At 36.8% G+C, this 24,518-nt stretch overlaps 1 protein-coding gene across 1 annotated transcript in view; it reads right to left on the reverse strand.

Moving 5' to 3' along the window:
• The window catches only part of LOC129752853 (cell adhesion molecule Dscam2), a 507,703-nt gene that overhangs the window by 53,279 nt on the left and 429,906 nt on the right, over positions 1–24,518 (reverse strand). Inside the window, exon 7 of the mRNA XM_055748639.1 lies at positions 78–1,872. Within this exon, the coding sequence (XP_055604614.1) occupies positions 78–1,872 (1,795 nt within the window). The remainder of the gene's footprint in view (positions 1–77; positions 1,873–24,518) is intronic.

Below are 24,518 nucleotides of genomic sequence, written 5' to 3' on the forward strand. Positions count from 1 at the left end.
TGTTCACTTTTCGAAAGTCAACACAAACACGACGTGAGTCTTCCTTTTTCAAAACCACTGCTACAGCACTACAGTACTCGCTGTCGGACGGCTTAATCGTAGGATTTTTCGCGATAACACTACTTTCCGGATGTTCACGGTAAGCATTCGAAACTATAAGTTCACTTTCAGTGCAATCTTCGATCCGTCGGATCCACTTCGCATCGTTGTCCTCTTCGGCTTCTTTCAGCGGATACTTCTTCACACGTACGCCTTTCGGGGTTATCGAATAATCGACACCGTGAAGGAAATCCATTCCTAACACCACTTGCATGTCGATTGCATTGCTGGGCACGACATAAAAACGAATAACGAAATTTTCTTCTTCGATCGCAACATTGACAGTTGCCTCCTCGCACACTGTTTTCACTTCTCCACCATATCCGCGTACCCTTATGTCAGATCGCTTCAATTTTGCTCCAATATCGCAACTTTTCTCAATATTGAGCCAAACATCCTTTCGCATCAGCGAAATTTCACTTCCCGTATCGATCATAGCACATAGCTCGTGGTCAGCCAACTTCACACTAACACTGGGCTGAATGTTTACTTTTTCGATCGTATTCACTATAGCGATTCTCTTCGCGCCTTGCTCGTCGCTCTTCTTGTCACACTCTCGCGACAGGTGCCCATAACCATTACAGGAAAAACACTTCGGGCCTTCTCCTTTCTGCGGGCAATCGCTGGCAACATGTGTCGAACTACCACAGTTAAAGCAGTGTCGTCGTGCGTCGGATTTCGGCTTCGAATCTTTCCCATCCACAGGGTGATCTCTTCGCTGCTTGTTACGGTCTTCGGTGTGGGACTTTTTGTTCATTTTAGCCTTCGATTTTTCGAACATGGAAAGCTTCTCCTTCAGCTGCTTAATGGTGAGAGCGTCGTACAACATAGATCGATGATACTCGTCGTCTGTCACACCATCGACGATATACTCACACAAGCTTGGCTCATCGAGATCGATCTGCAGCGCAATTCGTTGCATATCATAAACGTAATCACGTACCGGCTCAGTGGGCTTTTTCTTACGAGCTGCCAACTGCCGGTGCACATCACTTGCACGCACAAATGGGGCAAATTCTTCGATCAGCGCCTTCTTCAGTTTTGCGAATGTGTTCAGGTTACGTTGCGTGAACACAAATCGCCGCGCCGTACCTGTCAGTTTCTTCCGCAGCATTATCAGCTTTTGCTCGGCATTCCAATATGCAGCAGCTGATATTTCTTCGAACTGACGCATCCATTCTTTCACGTTCTGACCCTCTTCCGCGGTGTACGATTCGATACTTTCTTCTACGTCACGGAACGAATAGGGTCGTGGAGCACTTTTCTGCAACTTCTTCGTTTGCTTCGGCGTTGAGGTGGGCTGAAATTGAACAGCTGTACGGAAACTCGAACTTTCACCCACACTACTTTGCTGATCGTCGTCTTCGGCTTGGTCTCCCTGTGTGCTGTCTTCGTCAGCAGAGTGACTATCATCGTTAGCCGCGTCATCGTCGTCATCTTCGGCCTCTTTGTCATCGGCTTCTTCGTGGCTGGCGACATCTTCGGCAAAGGAATCATTACTATCGTCATCGTGGCTACCGTCATGTACCTCGTCGTTGGTACGCTGACAATCATCGTTTGTAGCGTTATCATGAGTAACGATCCGTCTTGCCATCTCCGTCTTGCTGCCTGTCGCCGGTAGCATCCTTTTCTTGCACTCGCCTTCTAGGCCAACTTTCGTAAACGTGGCGCACAATTCCACAATCGGATCAGCCATCTTGTTTCTCGGCAAATTTCCGTCACTCGACTTCACAACTTTAATGTCCGATTTTACTCGAGGTCGCGCACATTTCACTAAAACTCCATCCCGGTTGAGCCCCCATGTAGTAATTTGAGGTTCGGAGTTAAAGAAACAACACGAAATCAAGTATAAATCGGTTTAATTCGCGGTTTTGTACAGAGATAATATTTGCACGAGTTGTAGCTTTCGAGCTTCAGTTAGAGACTGATAAAATACACTGTTAAAAGTTTTTCTCTACATTTCGGGAACCGGGGAATACCCATTCGTCCCACACTCATGTATTTTTTTTTTTTTTTTTGTTTCGATTATAGTCGTTTTACCATTTTTATGGCATTCGCGACTTTATCAACGTAGCAGTTGGCGGATCGTTATTGAAAAACTATCCGGTACAACTGTGTTCGATGTTTACTCTTGGGCTCGAACTCGTGGACATCGGCTCAGGAGACAACAGACTTGCCAACTGAGCTATATCACAAGCCCGCCAACTCATGTATGTATGTTAACCTTTTCAAGGGATTTAAAACATCCTCGGTTTATTCATCCCAGAAATGTCATATCAATGGACATTACGTCAATTTTATGGTTTCCAACTATAAAAAATGATCGCCCATTTTCCAATGTTTTCAAGTTCAGTTCTGCAGAAAAATTTGATAGACAAATTGAAAAAAAAACGCAGAATGGAATTGTTTAAAAAAAGTAACGTTCACAAGCTTTTGACATTGAAAATAATAATTGTTTCAACGAACTTTAGTCATATCATAAATAGGGTAAAAACACTATATATTGAACACCATATTTGGGATCCGGCAAATTTGTGGCTCACAAAAAATAACGACAGGTTTTTTGGGTGAAATTTTGATAGTGTAGTTAAAGCTTGCTCCACAGCTCCGAGTCGATATTATTTTTTAGCAGAAATATATTTTAAAACCATAATTTAAGCCTTTTTACTAAAAATTGTTTTGGTCCCAATTATTGAACACGATGACTCTAATGTTGAACAGTCAGTGTTTCAATTATTGAAAACGTTGTTGAAAATCTTTGTATACATTCAGAGGTATTTCATTCAATAGAATACCTTTCCGGTGCAATTCGAGTTGAGCTAGCAACCAAAAAACAGTTTGTTTACATTTCCAAGCACCCAACCGATGTTTGTTCAATTTGGTACATGCATTCCTTTTCGAGAAGGATATGGCAAGATTGAACGTTCAATAATTGAAAAATTGGCGTTTTTGGTGATTACTATAGAGTTTTATGTGTTTTTAATCCAATTTTCTCCCCATCAAAAAACGGCTATTTTCTTCAACCAGTTAAAAAATCAAAAATAATTGTTTAAGATATAGAACTTTGATTGAATAATTTCAGAAAATGTGACTTGAAGATCTTTTTTTCATAACTATAAAATGTTTCTAACATGAAAGAATTATAACAAAAATATTTATTGCAATATATCAAGCGTTAAAGTATAATATGAACATCACTATATCATATTTTCAAAACAATGGAAAACTCACAACTTTTTTCAGAAAAAGTTTTGTAAAATGTAAAATGATTCTAGGTACATTGAACTCTAGGGATTCAAAACAGTATATTCTCCTTTTAAATGGATCGTGATCATTGCTGATTACGAGATTACTAATATTTATCCAATAACGAATATTTATCCAACACTGTCTGAAGAGAAGGGCTGAAATAACAAATTTTATCTTTATTATAGAAAATAGCGCCTCCAAGTATGCAACGTCATTAGGGTTGAGATAAAGTTATAGAGTTTTCTTCTTTTGACAGTTATAAATTGAGAAATGAGAACAAATGTGGCCAAAAGAGTCAATTGACATTCTTTCATGGGGCTTTGTTTGATTTTGTTTAGAATGATTAGAGTTAATAAAGGATCAAATCTCTTTCAATAGAGGATCAAGTCTCCCTTAACTTCAAAAGTATCGCAATTTTTTTTATTCCCACGAAAATGCTTCTAGTTCATCTCCCGGTTCAAGTATCATTAGATTTTTTGGATCACAGAAACTCGAAGTTACACGCTGTCAGAAAATGTAAAAGGGTGCGAGTTACTGATTTTTTCTAAAAAGATATGGTGAAAATAAGAAAAGGGGATCAAGTATCCACACTCTCCCCCAATGATACCGCGTTAGGCCACCATTTAAAAACGCATTTTAAGAGCAAAGAGATGCCACTTTTTGGCATCGAGTGAATTCAAAATTTGGCATCGAGTGAATCCAAAATTGGGCATCGTTGTGCTTTCAGAACTCCTTCGATTTGAAATTGATGAAAACTGAAATGAAATTAAAAAATAATATTTATAAAATAAAAATACCTTAACGTTGCCTAGTTTTGCTATGACAGAGGCATCAAAAAAAAATAATGCGCGCATTTATGACTTAAGAGCACCTGTATCCGTGGTCTATTCTTGGGTCTAATTTATACAAGAATTGGACCAAGAAATCAGATCCAATCCAGTGAAAAAACTGTCAAACGGTTAAGAACACCGTCAAATTGGATCCAAATGTCATCTGTTTTGGATCAATCCTTATACCAATTCTTAAAAAAGTTGAATTGAAACTTGTATAATAGACCACCAGTGCGGTTGCTTTGGTCAAAATTTGAGTCTAAACCGGCTGTTTTGACCACGGGTACAGGTGCTCTAATTAATAATTTGTTCTCAGCTCGATTTAGATTTTCGATTTTTGATTTATCGTCACAGAAAATAGATACTAAATCATGCGGACAAGTCGATCTCATTTTTCTAATCTATGAAAGTGGATTTAACTTTAACCTATTGATGATTTACGTTGGTGTTGGTTTGTCATCACATTTAAGCGTTTATAAATTTAACTGGAAGCTAATTTTGGCGGTCTCTTTTTTACCGCATTTTTCTCGTGGATACGAGGAAATACGAGGGACCGATTAGTGATGTTGAAAATATTTGAATTCAACCAGTTTCAAGATCACCGGAACCAGGAAGAACAGGAAGACAGCACCAGTGGAAACCTATCACTATTCAATGAAGTTTGGTGAGATCGTTTCTATTAGAAAATTATTTCTTTTTTGAATTGAAAATTGATTCAGTGTGGTGTTATATAAATGTTGCATCTAACCCCGCTGTTGCATGATGCCCCGTTTGACGGTACTTCGTTGTATCAGAATATCCCCATTAAAATTGCATTGTCGCGGGGTGCATTAGGTTACCACACTTATCTTTGAAATCAACACTTGAAATAAGTGTTGCATCCAGATACTCATTTTGGCATCTAGTGTTGATTTGATTTATGAGTCGTACATAGTGTATCAGCCAATGCAAGATGTGTGTAGTCACCCAATGCTTTGCTATGCTATGCTATTTACCAAGCGATGCGCCCGTATGCAAAACCATAGCAAAAAGATAGTGTTTATCATATATTTATCATTTTATCATGAGAGGGGTAAAAACCGCCTTTAAGTATGCAATGTTATATACACAAACCCTATAAAATATGTATAAAAGCAACAAAAAGCATAAAGTCTTGGGCATATATCAAAAGAAAACGAATCGGCAATCCGGAAATATTTCCTATTCATATTTCTGGACAGTAAATTAAAAAAAAGTTGATTCGCGAGAACCGAGTAGAAAATTCGTGCTCAAGGCAAAAAATCGTGTAAAAAGAAGCCGTATTGAAAAAAATAGCGAAATCAAACCACGTTAAAAAACCTATAGTGTATTTTCTTTCTAAACATAGGTCAAAACCTATGTTTAGGAAGAGAATACAACGTGCGTGCCGAACACTGTAATTGTTGATACCGAAAACTGAACGAAACTTCAACGAAAATTTGATTTATTTGTTTATTTACTACAATTTTATTAAGGAGGCTTATTAAGTTTGAAATTGAACCATAATACTTGATTAAAATGCAACTCCATCAACAATTCATATAACCGCCGCCGTTCTGCGTTGCATTTCAACAACTCCCAAATTATCGATCATGAGAACAAACTTTGGAGCAAAACTACTATCATCATCGTTGTGCGAAAATAGCCTCACACTATTTCCACGCACGCACATACGCACAACGATGATATTTCGATGCCGTGTTGGTGCGTGTGCGTGCAGATGCGTGCATTCGATCATACACACCTTTTACGTCAGCGGAAGTGAACCATCCCAAACCGAGCATGGAGGGTCCAAGCCAATGCGGAGGAATCCCCTACAGACGGTTCTCTGATGAGCAGCAGCATCAGCCCAACAACCCCACCCAAAAATGGACCCGGCCCGGACTGCCTGCCTGACTGTGAACCGGAACGTGTGCAGTGCAGGCCCATGCCGTTGGTGTTCGTCCCTGTGCCTACATGTGCATCAACAAGCACGTATGTGTGATGTGGATCCAAAACCGAACCAGTCGAAGCCTCTCGTCGTCGTCGTCATTACCCGGATTGCACAAACCGACAAACCGACCGGTGACCTACATGCGTACAAAAACGACCGAACTCGTGTGTATTTTTCGCACAATAAAAACTCTGTTGATGTTTTCCTTCGCTTTTGCGTGTACATTTGTCGGTAGTCGGGAGCCCAGAGACGTACAGCTTGCTGGATGTGAACATTTCTCCTCTTTCGGGTTTGTGGAACCCTTCTTCCCAGTTCCCAATCCCAATCATCTCGTCCCGAACGTAGTCCCTCCCTTGCGGCCAGGATATTTGCTGTCGATTGCCAAGATACGATGCTGCTGCAGCTGCTGCCAGTCGTAAAATGCGGTGACCGATTGATTCATATCTGGGGAGCATTGGGGGGGGTTCCATGCCGTAGATGCTCAAATACACACAAGTCGGTACTAGGACTGGGAACCAATTTCGTCCTTAAACGGCCACATATATTGCCTATCCCGTGAATGGGGGGAAAGTGCTTGGCGGGGATGTGTAAGCCCAGTTTTAAAAGCCAAGGCCGTAGTCGAAATTGGTTGATAGGAATTTTCGGTTCGCTGGATCCCAACGTGTATTTGAGAGGTTTCAGGCTGGAGCATCGCTTCATTGTATTTGAATTACAAAATATGATTTTGAAGGAATTCAACGTCCAGACATGTTTGCTGATCTTCGATCCGAATGATTTTTACCCCGATCCTAGTCACCAACGATTTAGCTCCTCAACATAGAAAGTCTGTTTTTTTTAAATGACGCTTTCTTCCTTAAGGGTCTGAGTCTAGACGGTCTAGACATTATTGAACAGCATCGTCATCAACTCGCGCCGAATCAACTTGCGCACGAATTGATTCAGTTGCGAAGCGAATGATTGAAATCAACAAGGAACGCTAGGCAACACAACCAGAACGAAAAATCATTGTAGGTACAAAGTTCACTAAAGCGGGCCATAGACTACACAAATGGTTTGAGCAAATTCGATGATTCCACGACGATTATTTGATTCTATGCTCGCCCCCACACGATACAAACATACTTTACGCGAACACAAACGATTGCTGGCGAAAACAGCAACAAAAAAAACCATCTCCACCCCGGCTGGGGCTGAGTAAATGGCTTGGATTTTGTACAAGCAGAACCATACACCATGCCACAGGTGGCTTATACAAAATATTTCGATCCCGACCGATGTTACTCAAGCAGTGCCATACACGATGCAAATCGTATTCTCAACGACAGAATGTCATCGAATTTCATCGCATTTGTACAGTTCGAAGTTGGAAAATACGTTAATAATAATTTGAAGGAAAAATAGCCGTTTATAACTTTTAACAAAAATATACACATTAGAGCCAAAAACTGTTTTTGAATTAGTACAGTAATGTACATAGCTGTAAACCGTCCAGAAAAAAATGTTTAAAATTGAATAGACGCCCTATAATCATTTCTGACATCACTACGATCTGGTCATTCTTGGAACCAAGCCATCTTGTCCTTTGAGTAGAGAACTGATGTCAAATCCGTCCGAAACAGTACTGCGTATCATAGGCAGCAGCAAAGATACCGTCACTTCAAGATAAAGAAGTGGGCTTTGCCGCGAACATACATTCTTCTATATGGATATTCGATGTTCGCAACGCCATCTAAAGAGTTGGGGCAACAAAACTCACCCATGTTACTAAGGATACCAAAGTGTGGCTTGGGAAAACAAATCGAATTCAAAGTTATTATGGTTGGCAGTCAGTACAATAGCGACATCTACATGGTTTACAAGCTGAAGAATATTTTTGATTATTTCGTTGAGTTAATTGAAAATCTGTTAATCAATTAAATTGAAATAAGATTGTCTGGATTAAAAACTATCATTAAACTTTTTCGAAACTATTTAATATGCAGAATCAAATTAAACAATTTTTTTTTGGTTTTTGTCAAAATTTACAAATTATTTATTCAAATATTGTTAAAACTAATTTACCTAATAAATAAACAATACTTAAATATACTTATATAATAGATGTATATCATTTTTTAAAGTTCAATTTTTTTTTGACTTCTCAGTTATTTTGTTTTTTCTTTTTTTATCTATTGTAAGTTGATAGTTGCAATTCATTTCTTTTAGCTTGGCCCCTATAAGCATATTTAAATATTTATCTACTAATAATGACACACAATCATAACAAAGAATTTCCAAAATAGAATTGGAGATATTTTTCTCTAAAGCCATGTGTTCAATTATGTCCTTGAGTTAAGATTTCACACCAACCGGGCCTATCTGTCGATTTAGTCCTGAAAAATGACATACGTGAGCTATGTCTGAATTGCTTGTTCATGAATTTGATTTTAAACTCAACAATTTTTATTGAGACACTAGCTGACCCGGTGTGCTTTGCTACACCTTTCAAAAACTGATAAGAGAGCCCCCTCCCCTGTTCTTTCTTTCACCTCCTGCTGAATGGAGGTCGTGATCTTTAATAATCATACCCATTTTTTCGTTCCCGAAAATCCTCACCTCCCTCCTCCTTTGTACCTACTCACTGAAAGTATGTCATATAATCATAGAATCATACCAAAATAATTTTCATGTTAAGTTTTGTCCATTTCTCGGATTTTGTAAAAAAAAAGTTAAATGTAAGCCTCCTCTTCCCCTCCTATATTCCTAATTCTATCATCCTTTTGCAAGAAAGGAATTGTTTCACATAGAAAAAGTATTTTTCGTACTCAAATGCTTTTTGATGCCAAATTTGGTTTCATTTGATCGATTAATTCTCGAGTTATGCAAAAACATTGTATGGAAGCCCCCCTTTCCTCCTTTATATCTTTCCGCTAAAAAAGATGGGGCCTCAATTTATAATAGAAACATTTCTCGTATCCAAATATCCTTACATGCCAAATATGGTTTAATTTTATCCACCAACTCTCTAGTTATACTGAAAATTGTAAGGGAGACCTCTACTCCCCCTTTTCATCCACCTCTTTGAAGGAGTGAGGGATACCAAATATTCATAGAAGAATTTCTCGTACAGAAATATCGTTCCATGCCATATTTGGCTCCATTTGCTGTTGTAGTTCTTGAGAAATGCAGTAATAACTGTATGAAACTTCCCTCCCTCTTTCCTTTCTCCCGCTGGAAAAAGGAAGGGGTCTTAAATAATCATAAGAATATGTCACGTTCCCAAATACCCGCCCATGCCAAATTTCGTTCCATTTGCTTAATTAGTTATTGAGTTATGTAAAAATTATTAAAAAGGCCCCCTCCCCCCTTTATATCTCCCTACTGGAAAGAGGGAGGGGTCCCAGATAATCATAGTAATATTTGTCGTAATCAAATCAGAGGTGCAAATGAACGTTCAGCGCAAACGTCGTCGAGAAAAAGTCGCAAGCTGATTATTTCTTGAAAAGGTTAAGATCAGCTACGACGCCTAACTTGTGGTTGAAAAAAAATGAACGCATCGCAACGACGCTGTGGCACGATTGGTTCAAATGACTGCATCTCTTAAGTTCATTCCGATGCTTTGCGAACAGTTCGCCTACTGATTTTAAGGCGACGTCAACCGAAGGATCCGTTCGTTTGAATTTATCGGGGATAAGTACAAACGACCTTATCGAGATAGGGTCGTTTGAACATTCAATTGAATGTTCACTTTTGAACGTTCAATTGTATGTTCGTCTGATGCGTTCGGCAGCCTAAGGCAAGACGCCGAGCCGTGTTAGGATGGGATGGATTATCGATATGGTGCATTGCTTGCGTGTGGTGTTCGGACGTCGCTCGACGATTGAGGGTGTCGGGTGTCTTGTAGCGCGCGGATGACTAGGTAAAGAGAATGAGGCGCAGTTACAGTTTACTTTAAAAGTTCAATTTTACTGAATAAAATGCAAACCGCCCAACTACGGTTGGGCTTGTAAGAGATTGTTTATTCTTTTTCAATCCAATTTGCGGATATTGGCTGTTTGCTTTAGTTCTGAACCTTAAACTAAAGCAAACCATCATTATCCGCGAAATTTAATTTCAGGTTCAGTATGCATGAAAATCTGTTTTCAGATTTCAGATTCCCATTTCAGATTCAGATTTCAGATTCAGATTTCAGATTCAGATTTCAGATTCAGATTTCAGATTCAGATTTCAGATTCAGATTTCAGATTCAGATTTCAGATTCAGATTTCAGATTCAGATTTCAGATTCAGATTTCAGATTCAGATTTCAGATTCAGATTTCAGATTCAGATTTCAGATTCAGATTTCAGATTCAGATTTCAGATTCAGATTTCAGATTCAGATTTCAGATTCAGATGTCAGATTCAGATGTCAGATTCAGATTTCAGATTCAGATTTCAGATTCAGATTTCAGATTCAGATTTCAGATTCAGATTTCAGATTCAGATTTCAGATTCAGATTTCAGATTCAGATTTCAGATTCAGATTTCAGATTCAGATTTCAGATTCAGATTTCAGATTCAGATTCAGATTTCAGATTCAGATTTCAGATTCAGATTTCAGATTCAGATTTCAGATTCAGATTTCAGATTCAGATTTCAGATTCAGATTTCAGATTCAGATTTCAGATTCAGATTTCAGATTCAGATTTCAGATTCAGATTTCAGATTCAGATTTCAGATTCAGATTTCAGATTCAGATTTCAGATTCAGATTTCAGATTCAGATTTCAGATTCAGATTTCAGATTCAGATTTCAGATTCAGATTTCAGATTCAGATTTCAGATTCAGATTTCAGATTGGAAATGGCCTTCCGCTCATTATGAGTTGATGTTTAACAGTACATTTACGACTAGCGCTTCAACGTTAACCTAATCATCTCATACTTATACACATTGAGCTTAAATATATTGAGTCCCAAATTCGTGGCGTACACAATATGATTAAGAATAATATTAATACAATATTAATATTAATGAAAAATATGATAATATTTTGTTCACAAGAACTATCAGTAAATGCAATGAAATGATTAACTGTTGGTAGTATATTTCAAACATGATTTACTTTTCAAATGCCAATTAAATTCCTTTTTATTCCGTCCCGATGGAATGAACACTTCGTACAGGAAATGACGTTTGGGTTGGTGGCAAAGGGGTCTGCACTTATACCCCTTCGGCTCCAAACAAAAAGTAATTTTCAGTAAGCAGGACCTCAAATATGAATCTGAAATCTAAACCCAAAATCTTAACCTTAATTCTAAAACTGAATACTTAATTTGAAACCTGAATCCGATATCTGAATCAGGATCTGAAATTTGAAATCTAAATCAAAATATGATTCTGAAATATGAATGTAAAATCTCAATCTGAAATCTGAATCTGAAATCTGAATCTGAAATCTGAACCTGAAATCTGAATCTGAAATCTGAATCTGAAATCTGAATCTGAAATCTAAATCTGAAATCTGATTCTGAAATCTGAATCTGAAATCTGAATCTGAATCTGAAATCTGAATCTGAAATCTGAATCTGAAATCTGAATCTGAAATCTGAATCTGAAATCTGAATCTGAAATCTGAACCTGAAATCTGAATCTGAAATCTGAATCTGAAATCTGAATCTGAAATCTGAATCTGGAATCTGAATCTGAAATCTGAATCTGAAATCTGAATCTGAAATCTGAATCTGAAATCTGAATCTGAAATCTGAATCTGAAATCTGAATCTGAAATCTGAATCTGAAATCTGAAATCTGAATCTGAAATCTGAATCTGAAATCTGAATCTGAAATCTGAATCTGAAACCTGAATCTGAAATCTGAATCTGAATCTGAAATCTGAATCTGAAATCTGAATCTGAAATCTGAATCTGAAATGGGAATCTGAAATGGGAATCTGAAATCTAAAAACAGATTTTCATGCATACTGAACCTGAAATTAAATTTCGCGGATAATGATGGTTTGCTTTAGTTTAAGGTTCAGAACTAAAGCAAACAGCCAATATCCGCAAATTGGATTGAAAAAGAATAAACAATCTCTTACAAGCCCAACCGTAGTTGGGCGGTTTGCATTTTATTCAGTAAAATTGAACTTTTAAAGTAAACTGTAACTGCGCCTCATTCTCTTTACCTAGTCATCCGCGCGCTACAAGACACCCGACACCCTCAATCGTCGAGCGACGTCCGAACACCACACGCAAGCAATGCACCATATCGATAATCCATCCCATCCTAACACGGCTCGGCGTCTTGCCTTAGGCTGCCGAACGCATCAGACGAACATACAATTGAACGTTCAAAAGTGAACATTCAATTGAATGTTCAAACGACCCTATCTCGATAAGGTCGTTTGTACTTATCCCCGATAAATTCAAACGAACGGATCCTTCGGTTGACGTCGCCTTAAAATCAGTAGGCGAACTGTTCGCAAAGCATCGGAATGAACTTAAGAGATGCAGTCATTTGAACCAATCGTGCCACAGCGTCGTTGCGATGCGTTCATTTACAATCAAAAGTCGGCGTGCTATGTTCGCAAGCCGACGCTTCCGAAGATGAAGTTAGTTTGATGTGGTCGGGAAAAAGTCAAACGTTGCTTACAAAATGATGCGATGCTTTGCACCTCTGAATCAAATACCCTCCCATGCAAAATTTGGTTCCATTTGCTTTATTAGTTTTTGAGTTATGTATAAAAATATGAAAGAGGGCCCCTCCCCCTTTCTACTGGAAAGAGAGAGGGGTCTCAAATAATCATTGAAATATTTTTCGTATCAAAATACCTATCCATGCCAAATTTGGTTCCAATATCTTGATTAGTTTTCGAGTTATATGAAAAATTCTAAGGTAGCCCCCCTCCCCCCTTCCTATCACCCCACTGAGAGGAGGGAGGGGTACCTTATATTCATATAAATATTCGCCGTCCCCAAATACCACCCCATGCCAAATTTGATACCATTTGCTTGATTGGTTCTCGAGTTATGCAAAAAATTGACTATTGTTTGGGAGGCCCCTCCCCCCCTTCCTGTTAGGGGGAGGGGTCTCAAACCATAATAGGAACCTTCCCCTGCCTCGAATACCCCCACCTGCCAACTTTCACGTAAATCGGTTTAGTAGTTTCTGAGTCTATAGGGAACAGACAGACAGACAGACAGACAGAAAGACAGACAGACAGACAGACAGACAGAAATTCATTTTTATATAAAGCTTAGTTCTTTTAGAAATGGGACAGTTACGAATGCCTGTATCAAAAAAACTATTTGTTTGAACGAAATACTTTCTATGAAGAAAAAGAAGGTAATGTTATGATCTTTCATGAAAAAATTTGAAAAAAAATATTTACCGTTTTTTGTTAAAGAAATTTCTACTTAATTCTTGGTATCACCCATTGGCCGGCGCACACTTTTTTCAGTCATGGTATTGATCAGTTTCTCCAACTTATACTTCGTAAAATCTATATTTTAGGTGGCTTCACCCTCCTTCTTCAATTTGTGATACTTTCTGGTCCAACACTTCTCTTGAAACTGGAAATTGGAAGCATTTTAGTGGATACAGTTGTTTCGAAATGAACAAATTTGATTATTTTTGACCACATTTTTGAACGTTTTTTTTTTCGGTACCGGTTTCATAGTTTAAGAGCTTTGGAACTATCAAAAAATGGTTGTTTGAGGTTGGATTTCAATTAGTCATCACTAGGCAACACTTTCAGCTTATCGGAGAAAATTGTTTTGGACATTTCAGCGATCTACCCTTAGTTTTTCGTTTATTGAAAATTAAAAAAGCTGCTATAAGACTTGACTTCCTTGATGATCCTTAACCGTTGTTGCCGATCATGTGCTTCTCTCCAATGCTTGATTTGAACTTTGTGGACATTATTGACAGTGTTTGCATACTTATCCACCACAAAAACTCAGTAATTCTTTGAATAATCAACGGTTATGTCAGCTATCAATTTGATATTGACGCATTTTCAAGGAAACTGTGCAAAATTATTTTTTTCTTTTTCTCTTGCATCGTACATATCTCAAAAACGCGTAAATTTTAAAATTTGAAAAAAATAGGTCGAATAGTACTTTTTACAGGCAACAAAATGTTGTCAAAAATTTGGACCTCCGATAACTAGTTAACGAGCTATTAGCAAATGAAAGTGTCCCATTTCTAAAAGAACTAAGCTTTATATAGATGAGTTTAAAATCCAGCCAATACGACGATTCGATTACACAATTGAATTTTATTCAATTGTGAGTTGACTTAAAAAGTTTTGAGTTTTTTTCTTTAACCAAAAAGAAGAAAAAATTTTTAAATAACTCGAAAAAAATCTGAATTTTTTTATTCAATGCGAATGAAAAATGATGTCGAAACGACTTAAAAAAAACAAAAAATAAAAGGATAAAAATATGAAGTAGAATGGATTTTGAACCTTGCAACCGACACAAAAATTTACGATATAATCTTGGTTTTGATGAAAGTAAAGAAAATAGATTTTTTGTAACATCCAATTTTAGTTCTTTTTTAAGGAGCAGTCTGCATTGAATTAACAAAAAAGAGTAACAAATTAAAAAATAAATGTTGTCCCTTAACTCCCTCCTACCCGTCGATTAAATTTTTTCTGTTATTCTAGTAGCAATTAGAAAGCCTAAATTTGTTTCTGCGTTGCTTGTAACAGAACATTAATAATTTACCTTAGTGGGCCTTCTGGGGCTCTCAAAATTCAAACTTCAAACTTTGTAAAAAACATTGTTATCAGGGAAAACCATTCGGGTACACACTGTGTATCGTTCTAAGTAAGTGGTTTTCAAAGAAATAAGGATACATTCATAACGTTAAAATTTTCGAAAATATCTTACCATGGTAGCTTTCGACTTCGCGAGGAATATCACTAGCATCCGGTAAAACTGGTGGAAAATCTTTGGTTTCGAATACGTTTTCAAAAATCTTCGGGCCATTAAGTGTTGGTTTCGCATTTTGAATAAGGCTAAAAATCATAAAATGATTGTCCGGTTGTTTCTTCGTACAAAAAACTACCTACCCTTGGGAATAGTTGGACTTATTAATAAAATCATCCTCTGAGAAATGATTCTCGCAGATTAAGTGGTGAGGCTTCATGTCTGGATTGCCGCTAAACTTTTTCCAGCACTCAAATGATCTGAAATGTTCGAGATCATTCAATGTAACCGAATCTTATCAATTTTGAAAATAGAACACTTACCTGATGCACGAAAGAATGTTTTCTTTGCTATTCCGGATTTGGAAGCAAAACATCCAACAACTGCACAGTTTTTGCGGCCCATTTTGGTTGAATGACTTCTTGAAATTTATGCTACCAAAACGAATTCAAACAACGGCTACTTTGATTTTTTTAACCTTTTTTGAAGTTTACGTTATCAAAGACTCGAACTATTAGGTAGTAAAGAGGGTGTACAAGCTATTTTCGCCGCCTGTTATGATACCCCCACTCAGAAGGGAGCAGCACTGAGCGTATAGAAAGGATTTTCGATAAGTTACATGGGTGTGCCAAAAGTCTTATAGATACTTAATCCTGTGCATTAAATGTTCACATTTGGCTGAGTAAAAGGTCCTCGAGAGTATTGAATGTAAGTGCTTGAATCGGACTTCTGAACGAAAATAAAAAGTCTAAAAAAGTAGTATAGATTATTTTTGTGCGTTCCAAGTAATGCAGGATTCAATTTGGACTATCGTGCTTCGTTACGAACTTCATACGAATTTTTTGATTCCATAAAGAACTTTTACGATCTTTTCGGCTCCATGCAATACTTGTTACGAACGTTTTGTTTCCATGAGGAACTTCTTAAGAACTTCAATGCAATCGTATAAATTATTTACAAAAAATAAAAAAATGGTTTGTTTTACTGTCTCCGTCGGCGATTGGATCAAATTTGATGATAGGAAAAGAACATTGGAATGGAAAAGTCCTAGTAGTTCATAAGTAAATGATACTAAGGGAATACTTTACTATATCCAAAATAAGTTTCTACATCAGCTTTCCACAAATTCTATACTTTTGGAACATTAATAATCCATAGTTTAATTTTTGAGCCAAACAAACAACAAATTCAATTTTTATTCAAATATTGTTTTCAAATTGTTTTCAATGATAGTATATATTCACACCGAATCATATTTTCTCATTTACATTGCTATGCTTCCTCATTTTCCTTAATTTTCTTCATGGAGGAGCAGGAGCTATTACAGAAGAAGCGGAGTGGCCCAAAGCAAGGTCTCCACTGTTTGGTACCGGGAGAAGCATTCAAATGAGAAAAACCGAAAACTATGCGACGTCACATTTTATTTTTTCAGGCCCATTTTGATGAACTTTGTTTTTTGATTTCATCCAACAAGAATCTAAAATTAAAAAATTTTCGTTAGTGGCACAGAACAAATAAAACTCATTTTAAAAAACCGTACTAATTTACGAGCTCGATTTGGCTTTCCATTTTCTGTTGCTGAAAATTTCAACTTGGAAGAGACCTCGCAGCACTTCATTATTGGTTCTCCTTTTTTAAACTAGAACTTGAAACAAAAAAGTAAGGCACACATTTCACAAAAAGCAAAATCAAACATTTAAAAACTTAAGTTTAATCACGAACAATGCGAGTCCGCTTTGCAAATAAATGATGGATGCATTATTTCATGGATGCAAATGTTTACATTTTAAATACTAAGCCTACTCGGAAAAGGTGATAAACCTGAGTTAACTTTGAATAGAAGTTTTAGATAGCGTGTAGAACTCCGACAGATTTTACACTGATTTGACAGGTCGCACGAATGAACGAGTTCGCACAAATATCGCAGTCATGAGTGCGCAGTCCAATTTAGTACGCTGCGATTAATAACATCAATCTAAGTATTGGCTTTGGTACAGAGGTAGCTTGTTCAGTTTTCACCAAGAAGGTCCAGGTTCAAATCTTCATGAAAATTGTTCAAGTAAGTATAAAATTCATTGAGAGTAACGGGAATAGTAGGTAAAATAAAAATGAAATGAATAGAATTTCAATTGGAGAGTGGGTAAAGTAAATACCTACAATACTTTTTGAAAAAAATCCTTTTTATTCAAAGTCTCATGCAATGGCTGAATAGCCTTCTACTCAGCTTTGATTATGAAACTTTAAAGTATCGATAAAAACTTAAATTTTAAGCTGAGTAGAAAGCTATACGGCCCTATAACAGGGCTGAGTAAGCTTCTAAGAGACCGTTCTATAGAACTTTTGGTTACTTGGGAATCGTTTATTAAACAACTGTTTGGATACAACGAACTAATACTAAAGTTTTTGGTTGTCCCCATCTATAGATAAACCACATAGGTCACGAACGGCTCGGAGAACATGTCATACTCTCATATGGCTTGCAAAAAACTATTGCCTCCTTACCCTATTTTTCGGTAAAAAATTATTGGCCCTATTACATAAGACGAGTCACGAGTCATTTTACTCGATTGACCCATTTTGGCATTATAGTAGTCGAATCGAGTCAAACTTCAGTCGAGTAGCTCGACTGAGTCGACTGCTTGAAAGTTCGTGACTCAGCTGTCACGATTAAGCGAGCCAAGTTTGTTTTGATCTGGTCCTGCAGCAGAGGTGCCAGGTGTCCTGATTTATCAGGATTTGTCCTGATTTTCGAGAGACCGCAAATTCTAAAACTTTCAGTTATTCGGTGAAATCGTTCGCAAAAATCCGTAACAAATTAAATGTGCAAAATGAACGTCGTCTCCCAATGCATGAAAAAAATTTAACTGACTGAGAAAACTGCATGCCTCGTGGATTTCACGGTACCGTTTCCTGAGAGCTGCATCGAATTCGCCAAAATGCTTTAATTTGCTAATGGTAAATATTTTTTGTCTTTTGTTTTGATTTTCGTTCGATTTCCATATTTCTTTTATTGTAGAGCCCTGTGCAGTGGGCAGATGGGGTTAAAATAATCGAAATCGAGAGCTGATCCTCGGCAAGAGCCTATATCGGAGAATGCTGGCAGCAGCACCCCGAATGTGGGGCGCGCAGCACGCAACACCAGGACCTTTCCGGGAGAGTGCTAGCAGCAGCCAAATAATATTCCCAATAATGTGTGGTTCGTAACAACGTACGAACGTAAGAACTGAATCCTTCCGGGAGAGTACTAGCAGACTTTGGCCTGTAATTAATTGATAGTCTCCCGAACAACTAACTTTATTACTACAACCTGTAAAAAGCAGTAAAACACACGCACACACACACACACACACACACACACACACACACACACACACACACACACACACACACACACACACACACACACAGACACACACACACACACACAGACACACACACACACACACACACACACACACACACACACACACACACACACACACACACACACACACACACACACACACACACACACACACACACACACACACACACACACACACACACACACACACACACACACACACACACACACACACACACACACACACACACACACACACACACACACACACACACACACACACACACACACACACACACACACACACACACACACACACACACACACACACACACACACACACACACACACACACACACACACACACACACACACGCGCGCGCACACAATCTTGTGAAATTTTTAATAAAAACACTTATTTTCATTTCCAAACTATAGCATTGATGCATTAGACTGAGTCGATTTGGGGTCATTTTCGAATTTCTCAAACCCTGGGGTCTCAAAAGCTTCCTTTTGGTCCAAAACTCATCCATGATTTTTTGCAGAATTTTTAAGTAACGTTTACATGAGTAAATTTGGACTTTTAGGTTTGTGTGGGAAAATTGAATATTTTGTACTGAAAAATCAACATCATTTTTGTTTCTTCTGTGCAACCGAGCCAGCTGGTATTTTTTGTGCCAATTTATGAAATTCCTAAAGGAAATTTTCCGCTGAACAACTTTGTCGAAGACCATAAATTCGTATCTTATTAGACAATAAAGTTATTAGCTGTTCAACAGAGGTATGTCTTTTGGCATTGATAAACAATAAATTCAATAGACACCACTGTTGTGTGCCTTGCGAGGTATTGCATAACTACTTTTCATGCAATACTTCGCGGGGCACAAGCAGTGGTGTCAATTGAATTTATTGTTTATCAATGCCAAAAGACATACCCCTGTTAAACAGCTAATAACTTTTTTTTCTAATAATATACGAATTTACGGTCTTCGACAAAGTTGTTCAGCGGAAAATTTCCTGTAAGAAATTTATAAATTGGCACAAAAACCATAAGCAGGCTTGGTTCCACCGAAGAAACAAAAATGATGTTGATTTTTCAGTACAAAATATTCAATTTTCTCATACAAACCTAAAAGTCCAAATTTACTCATGTAAACATCACTTAAAAATTTTGCAAAAAATCATGGATGAGTTTTGGACCAAAACGAAGCTTTTGAGACCCCAGGGTTTGAGAAATTCGAAAATGACCCCAAATCGACTCAGTCTATTGATGCATGGTATGTTTAAGTTTTATTGAGGAATATTTTCCATCTTTCTAATTTAACGATTAATTCGAAAGCATAGGAAGTTGTCTTTGTTTCTAAAGGATTAATTTTTGCTTTGTACAGCCACAAAACCAATTTCTGTTCAAAAAATTAATGAAAGGTTTGTGTATAAGAATATTACCATTTATTGTAACTAATGATAAGTAAAAATAAATTATTTGATACAATTAATAAAATAAGTAAAACAATCTCCATCGTTTATGGAATTTTTCTAGGTCAAGACTTTGATATCACAAGATCAGGCTTCTCGAAAATCAGTGTGTTTTGTTTTGTTTTAATTAAAAGTTGGTTTTCAAAATTTTAGATTCATTGTTTAAAGCTGAAAGGTAGAAATCAGTTGAAATATAAATGAAAATCATTTTAAAGGAAGAGATTTGAAAATAAATTTTTTGATGAATAAATCATGTGAATTGTTTTTATTGAAACCATCTTTTTCCTGATTGATATAATTTATTTCATAACATCTAATAATTTCTCGATCAAAATCATAAATAAAAAAAAAAATCATTATTAGATTGGAATTTTTCCAATACTAAGTACTTCTTCACTAATCCTAATTATTAGTTATGCTGTGAACAGCTGCTCGTTGGTGATACAGGAACAGCTTCATTGCAGTAGAATTTTCTAATTTCATTCATCGGTCTCAATGATGATGATTTTAACACAGTGACTATGATGATCGTGTTACCTCATTTGACGGAAGGAAGAAAGAGTAGATGTAGAACGTGAACTCATTTGAAATGAGTGTGATTGGTTCAACTCAGTCATAGTCATGGTTTCTCGATGGGTGACAATGAAATTTATCTGCCCTGGGAAATAAAGATTGAGAAGTGCATAATTGGGGTTTTTCCTAAGCTCTTAGTTCGAACTCCCTGAGTTTTCCTTTGGATAAGCGAGCCGCCCTGGGCCTAACAAAAGGAGTCCCTGTAACGCCGATGGGGTGGCAGGTTTTAAACTTACAAAAACTCCAAAACCTCCTTTGGCTTTTACTTTTTTTTAATTCCTAAACCAAATAAAACGTCTGGGAAATCAAATTTTTTTTGAACAAAATTCGAGATCTAGTCAAGCATCAATGATATTTGAAAACTAACTATCAGATTGTATAATGAAGGCTAGGTAAAATAGCCCAATCTACCAGCTGTTGATCTATTCTAGCAATAAGCAGTCGAGAAATCCACTACAGTCAAATCAAATTCATAAACGCTAGTTTGTTCGTAGTAATCAATGTTGATTAAATGGGTTCAACCGAAAATGTGTTATATTAAAGAGCCAATCACTCGAATTTTGATAACAACTAGTAGAGTTTTATAGAAATACATGTTCAAACACGATTTTTTGTAGTTAGACGCGAACCTACGGTTGATAAAAAGAATTTCAGAGTTGCATTCCATAGAGTTTCTTCCATCAACGTCCTCTTGTTTCTTTCGCTCATGCCATTGAGCTGAGAAGCTTACGGTTTTGTCAGTATCACTTGGACTCCCTCAAGGCCATTATAACATCTTTGTATTTTAACAAATAAATTCTATTAGTTATAAAGAAATACTTGTTATAGTTACTGAAACGAAACCACTTCTCACTTATCCCAAAAAAACAGCCATCTTATTTAGAGTCAATTGACTTTTCAACTATATTGTTGAGTTTTTAAAATAAAATAAAGTTTAAAATGCTTGAGAACCACCCACGCTGCTGAGGGTGGATGGTGGCACAATGAAACGGTCTCCGAAAAGGAAACATTAAATGCGATTCTGCTCAACTGCTTCGCTCAATAGTATTGCATATTGCAGGGCCACAAAATGGTAAAAACACATGAATCCATACAGAAACCTCATACAGCTCCAAGCCACAAAGAGGCCAGTTTATTTATTAATGTGCGATAAATTTTCTATTAATGATTTGAAAAAAAAATTGGACAGAACTGCGTTTCGAAAATGCATTAGAAAATCTGGACGCAGAAACAAACAAAACTACAAACACCGTTGAACAATTGCAATTGTATGTGCACAAATGTACGTGTGGGCAAACAATTCTCTTACCACTACCAACGGAGCCATGTGAATGGGTTTCGAATATGCGTGAGCCCATTATCATCATTGGGTGTGTACGTCCAGAATCTCGACGAGGCTCGTACGCATGTTTACGCAATGTATATTCATAAACTTGAAACCCTTTATTGTCAAAACATATCACAGGAATGATACCTTAACGACGAAATTTATATATCCAGCTCGAACGGGACGACTCTGAAGCTGCACAAATCGTGGGCTAAATACGATCTAGAGAGTATACATCTGGTTTGCTGTGTCATGATATATTAATTGGCACGGAACGGGGCTGGAAAACTGCAGATGGTTCCCGAATTTCCACACATTGTGTAGCGAACCAGCTGCAAGATTGATTGACATTTCGAGTGTCTGTCACACACAAAATGTGCAGTAAATCAGGTTATTTTTTATTTCATTTTGAATATTTAATAAATGTATCAAACGATAGGGAGTTTTTATTCAAGAGTCTGTCAATTTTTGTTCGATGTAAATGGATTCGTTTTTACCTAGAGTAAGAATATAACAAATTGATCTCTTTGGCTTTGAATATTTTGATAAACAATGTTAAGAAACTAGAAATTTGATTCTACGATACCAAAAACTTACTTGTCAATTTAAATTTCGTTACAACTTACACAAATGTTATTTTAATTTTTTTTTCGATGCAATATTTTTTATTTGATTTATCTGTAAAAAAAATTGTTTATGAACTTTTTTCGTAAATCTACCTATGGATCCCATCAACCATTTTTCATGTACAGCACACAGCGATAGAAATTTAAATATATTCAAATTAACTGATACTAGTGGCTGTGTTTTGATCTTGCAAGATAGACATAAAATCCCCATTCTTATTCTGCATCATTAATTCGTTTCCCACCTCGTGATACGAACCCCCACAGGACGCATCTAACGTTCAAACGATGAGGTTACTTTGGCAACATAATCCTTGTGATACAGGAGCGTAATATTTCATAGCTTATTCAAAGTTGTCAGGCCGGCCTGGCTGGGACCCCATGATTTTTTAAGCATCTTTTTTCTGCTTCCTGCTTATCGATATTCGACACACCTGGCACACCACTTACCAGACAACCAACCTGTGCGCTACATTTTGGCTCTTTCTCTATGAGCGGCAACAGCACGACAATTTTCACCGAGCTTCCTTCTAGCGGTGTATTTATAGCTTACGTTTTCTTCTTGAGTGGAAGAACAGAGTCGAAGTCTATTTGCACAGAGCGACTTCTTTTTCTTACACCAAAAAGGTACCAACCACGAACGAAATTGAGTCAGGATTTATCAGGCTGCAAGGTAAGCATTTATTATGGTTTACCTTTCCTTTTTTCAAGAATTAAAATTCACTGGAAAATCTTTATCTTTAATGAAAATTAACCCTGATGGGGTAACCAATTAGTTTTTAAAAATGTTGTAAATTATAATAATTTTTAAATTGATAGTTGATAGGTACTTTAACTCATACAACAGGAACGATTTTTTACAATACACTGTTAATAGTTCATCTGTTCAAATTTATTCTGTTAGCTTAAAAATTATTTTAAAACACCGAAGAAAAAAATTGATAAGATTAAAACAGTAATTGATTGAGAAAGATGTTGAATTTTAACTTATAACCAATGACGACTAATTGGGCCGAGAACATGTAATTGTAATTTTAATTTTAAGTCATCATTTGGACCAATATAATTGGTTTGTTGATTGAATAAACAAATAAACATACAATGAAATATGCCATGATTGATCAGTGGATGACCAATGCTTCATTCACTAATCCAAAATCAATCGAAAATTCATAATATGAAACTAGTGCTGTTTTCGTTTTTTTGTTGGAAAATCCTACTTGGCAGATAGGATTGATGAATGAGGAAAAGTGATGTAGTTTAAACTTACAAAAGTATTCAACACTTCTTCGAAATGAATCTGAATTGAATGGACAGATCTCACCATAAAACGACCGTTACTGCGCCAAATGGGACTGGGATACATCCAGTGGAAACTTGTAAACGGTTAACTGTTGCCGAATCTGCCATGATTTTGAATTAAGCTTCTCCGGAAAGCTCTTCCGGCCATATTCCATTTCAATGCTGGTACGTTATCCAATCTGGAAAATTCAGGTCCACACAATTCGATTCACTTCACTATTAACGTTAACATTAGAAAATTTTCTCTATTTTTAATTTTGCTGCTGAGAAAAACAAACCCGTCATCACCGCAGCAAAGCCTACTTCCAAATTCATAGAAAACAAGTAAACACTTATTGCTAGAATGTAATGAAGCTAATAAAAAACGCTTTAGGAGTCACGGATCAAATGATGGCTGCATTCAGGAAGGCTGATTTTTGAATATTTCATACATTTTCTATTGGATAATGAGATGTACGGATCTGTTTCTGATTTCAGGAGGAGTCTTTCAAAAACATCCTCCAGACTAACCACACGATCGAACTTTCTGGAGTGGTTTTCTCGAAATCTTCGTGAACTTTTGTTTCTTGTTTCTCCAGTTTCTTCCGGATACATGCCTATGGGTAAAATGCCTATGGGTAAAATATGATAATATTTAATAACTTCTTTTCCATGAACTAACAATTTGTGTACGGTTGGAAAAACGGGAAACCAGCTACATACAGTACCGTTCATAATTGTATAGAAATTGGAAACACGCTTTCTGTAATTTCGACTTTGAATTTTCATAACTTTTTTCTCGGATGATATTTTTTGAACAAATTTTCTGCGTTAGATAGATCAACTATCTCACTATCCCTGAAATATTGT

Source organism: Uranotaenia lowii, chromosome 3 (assembly GCF_029784155.1).
Source record: "Uranotaenia lowii strain MFRU-FL chromosome 3, ASM2978415v1, whole genome shotgun sequence".
Lineage (NCBI taxonomy): Eukaryota > Metazoa > Arthropoda > Insecta > Diptera > Culicidae > Uranotaenia > Uranotaenia lowii.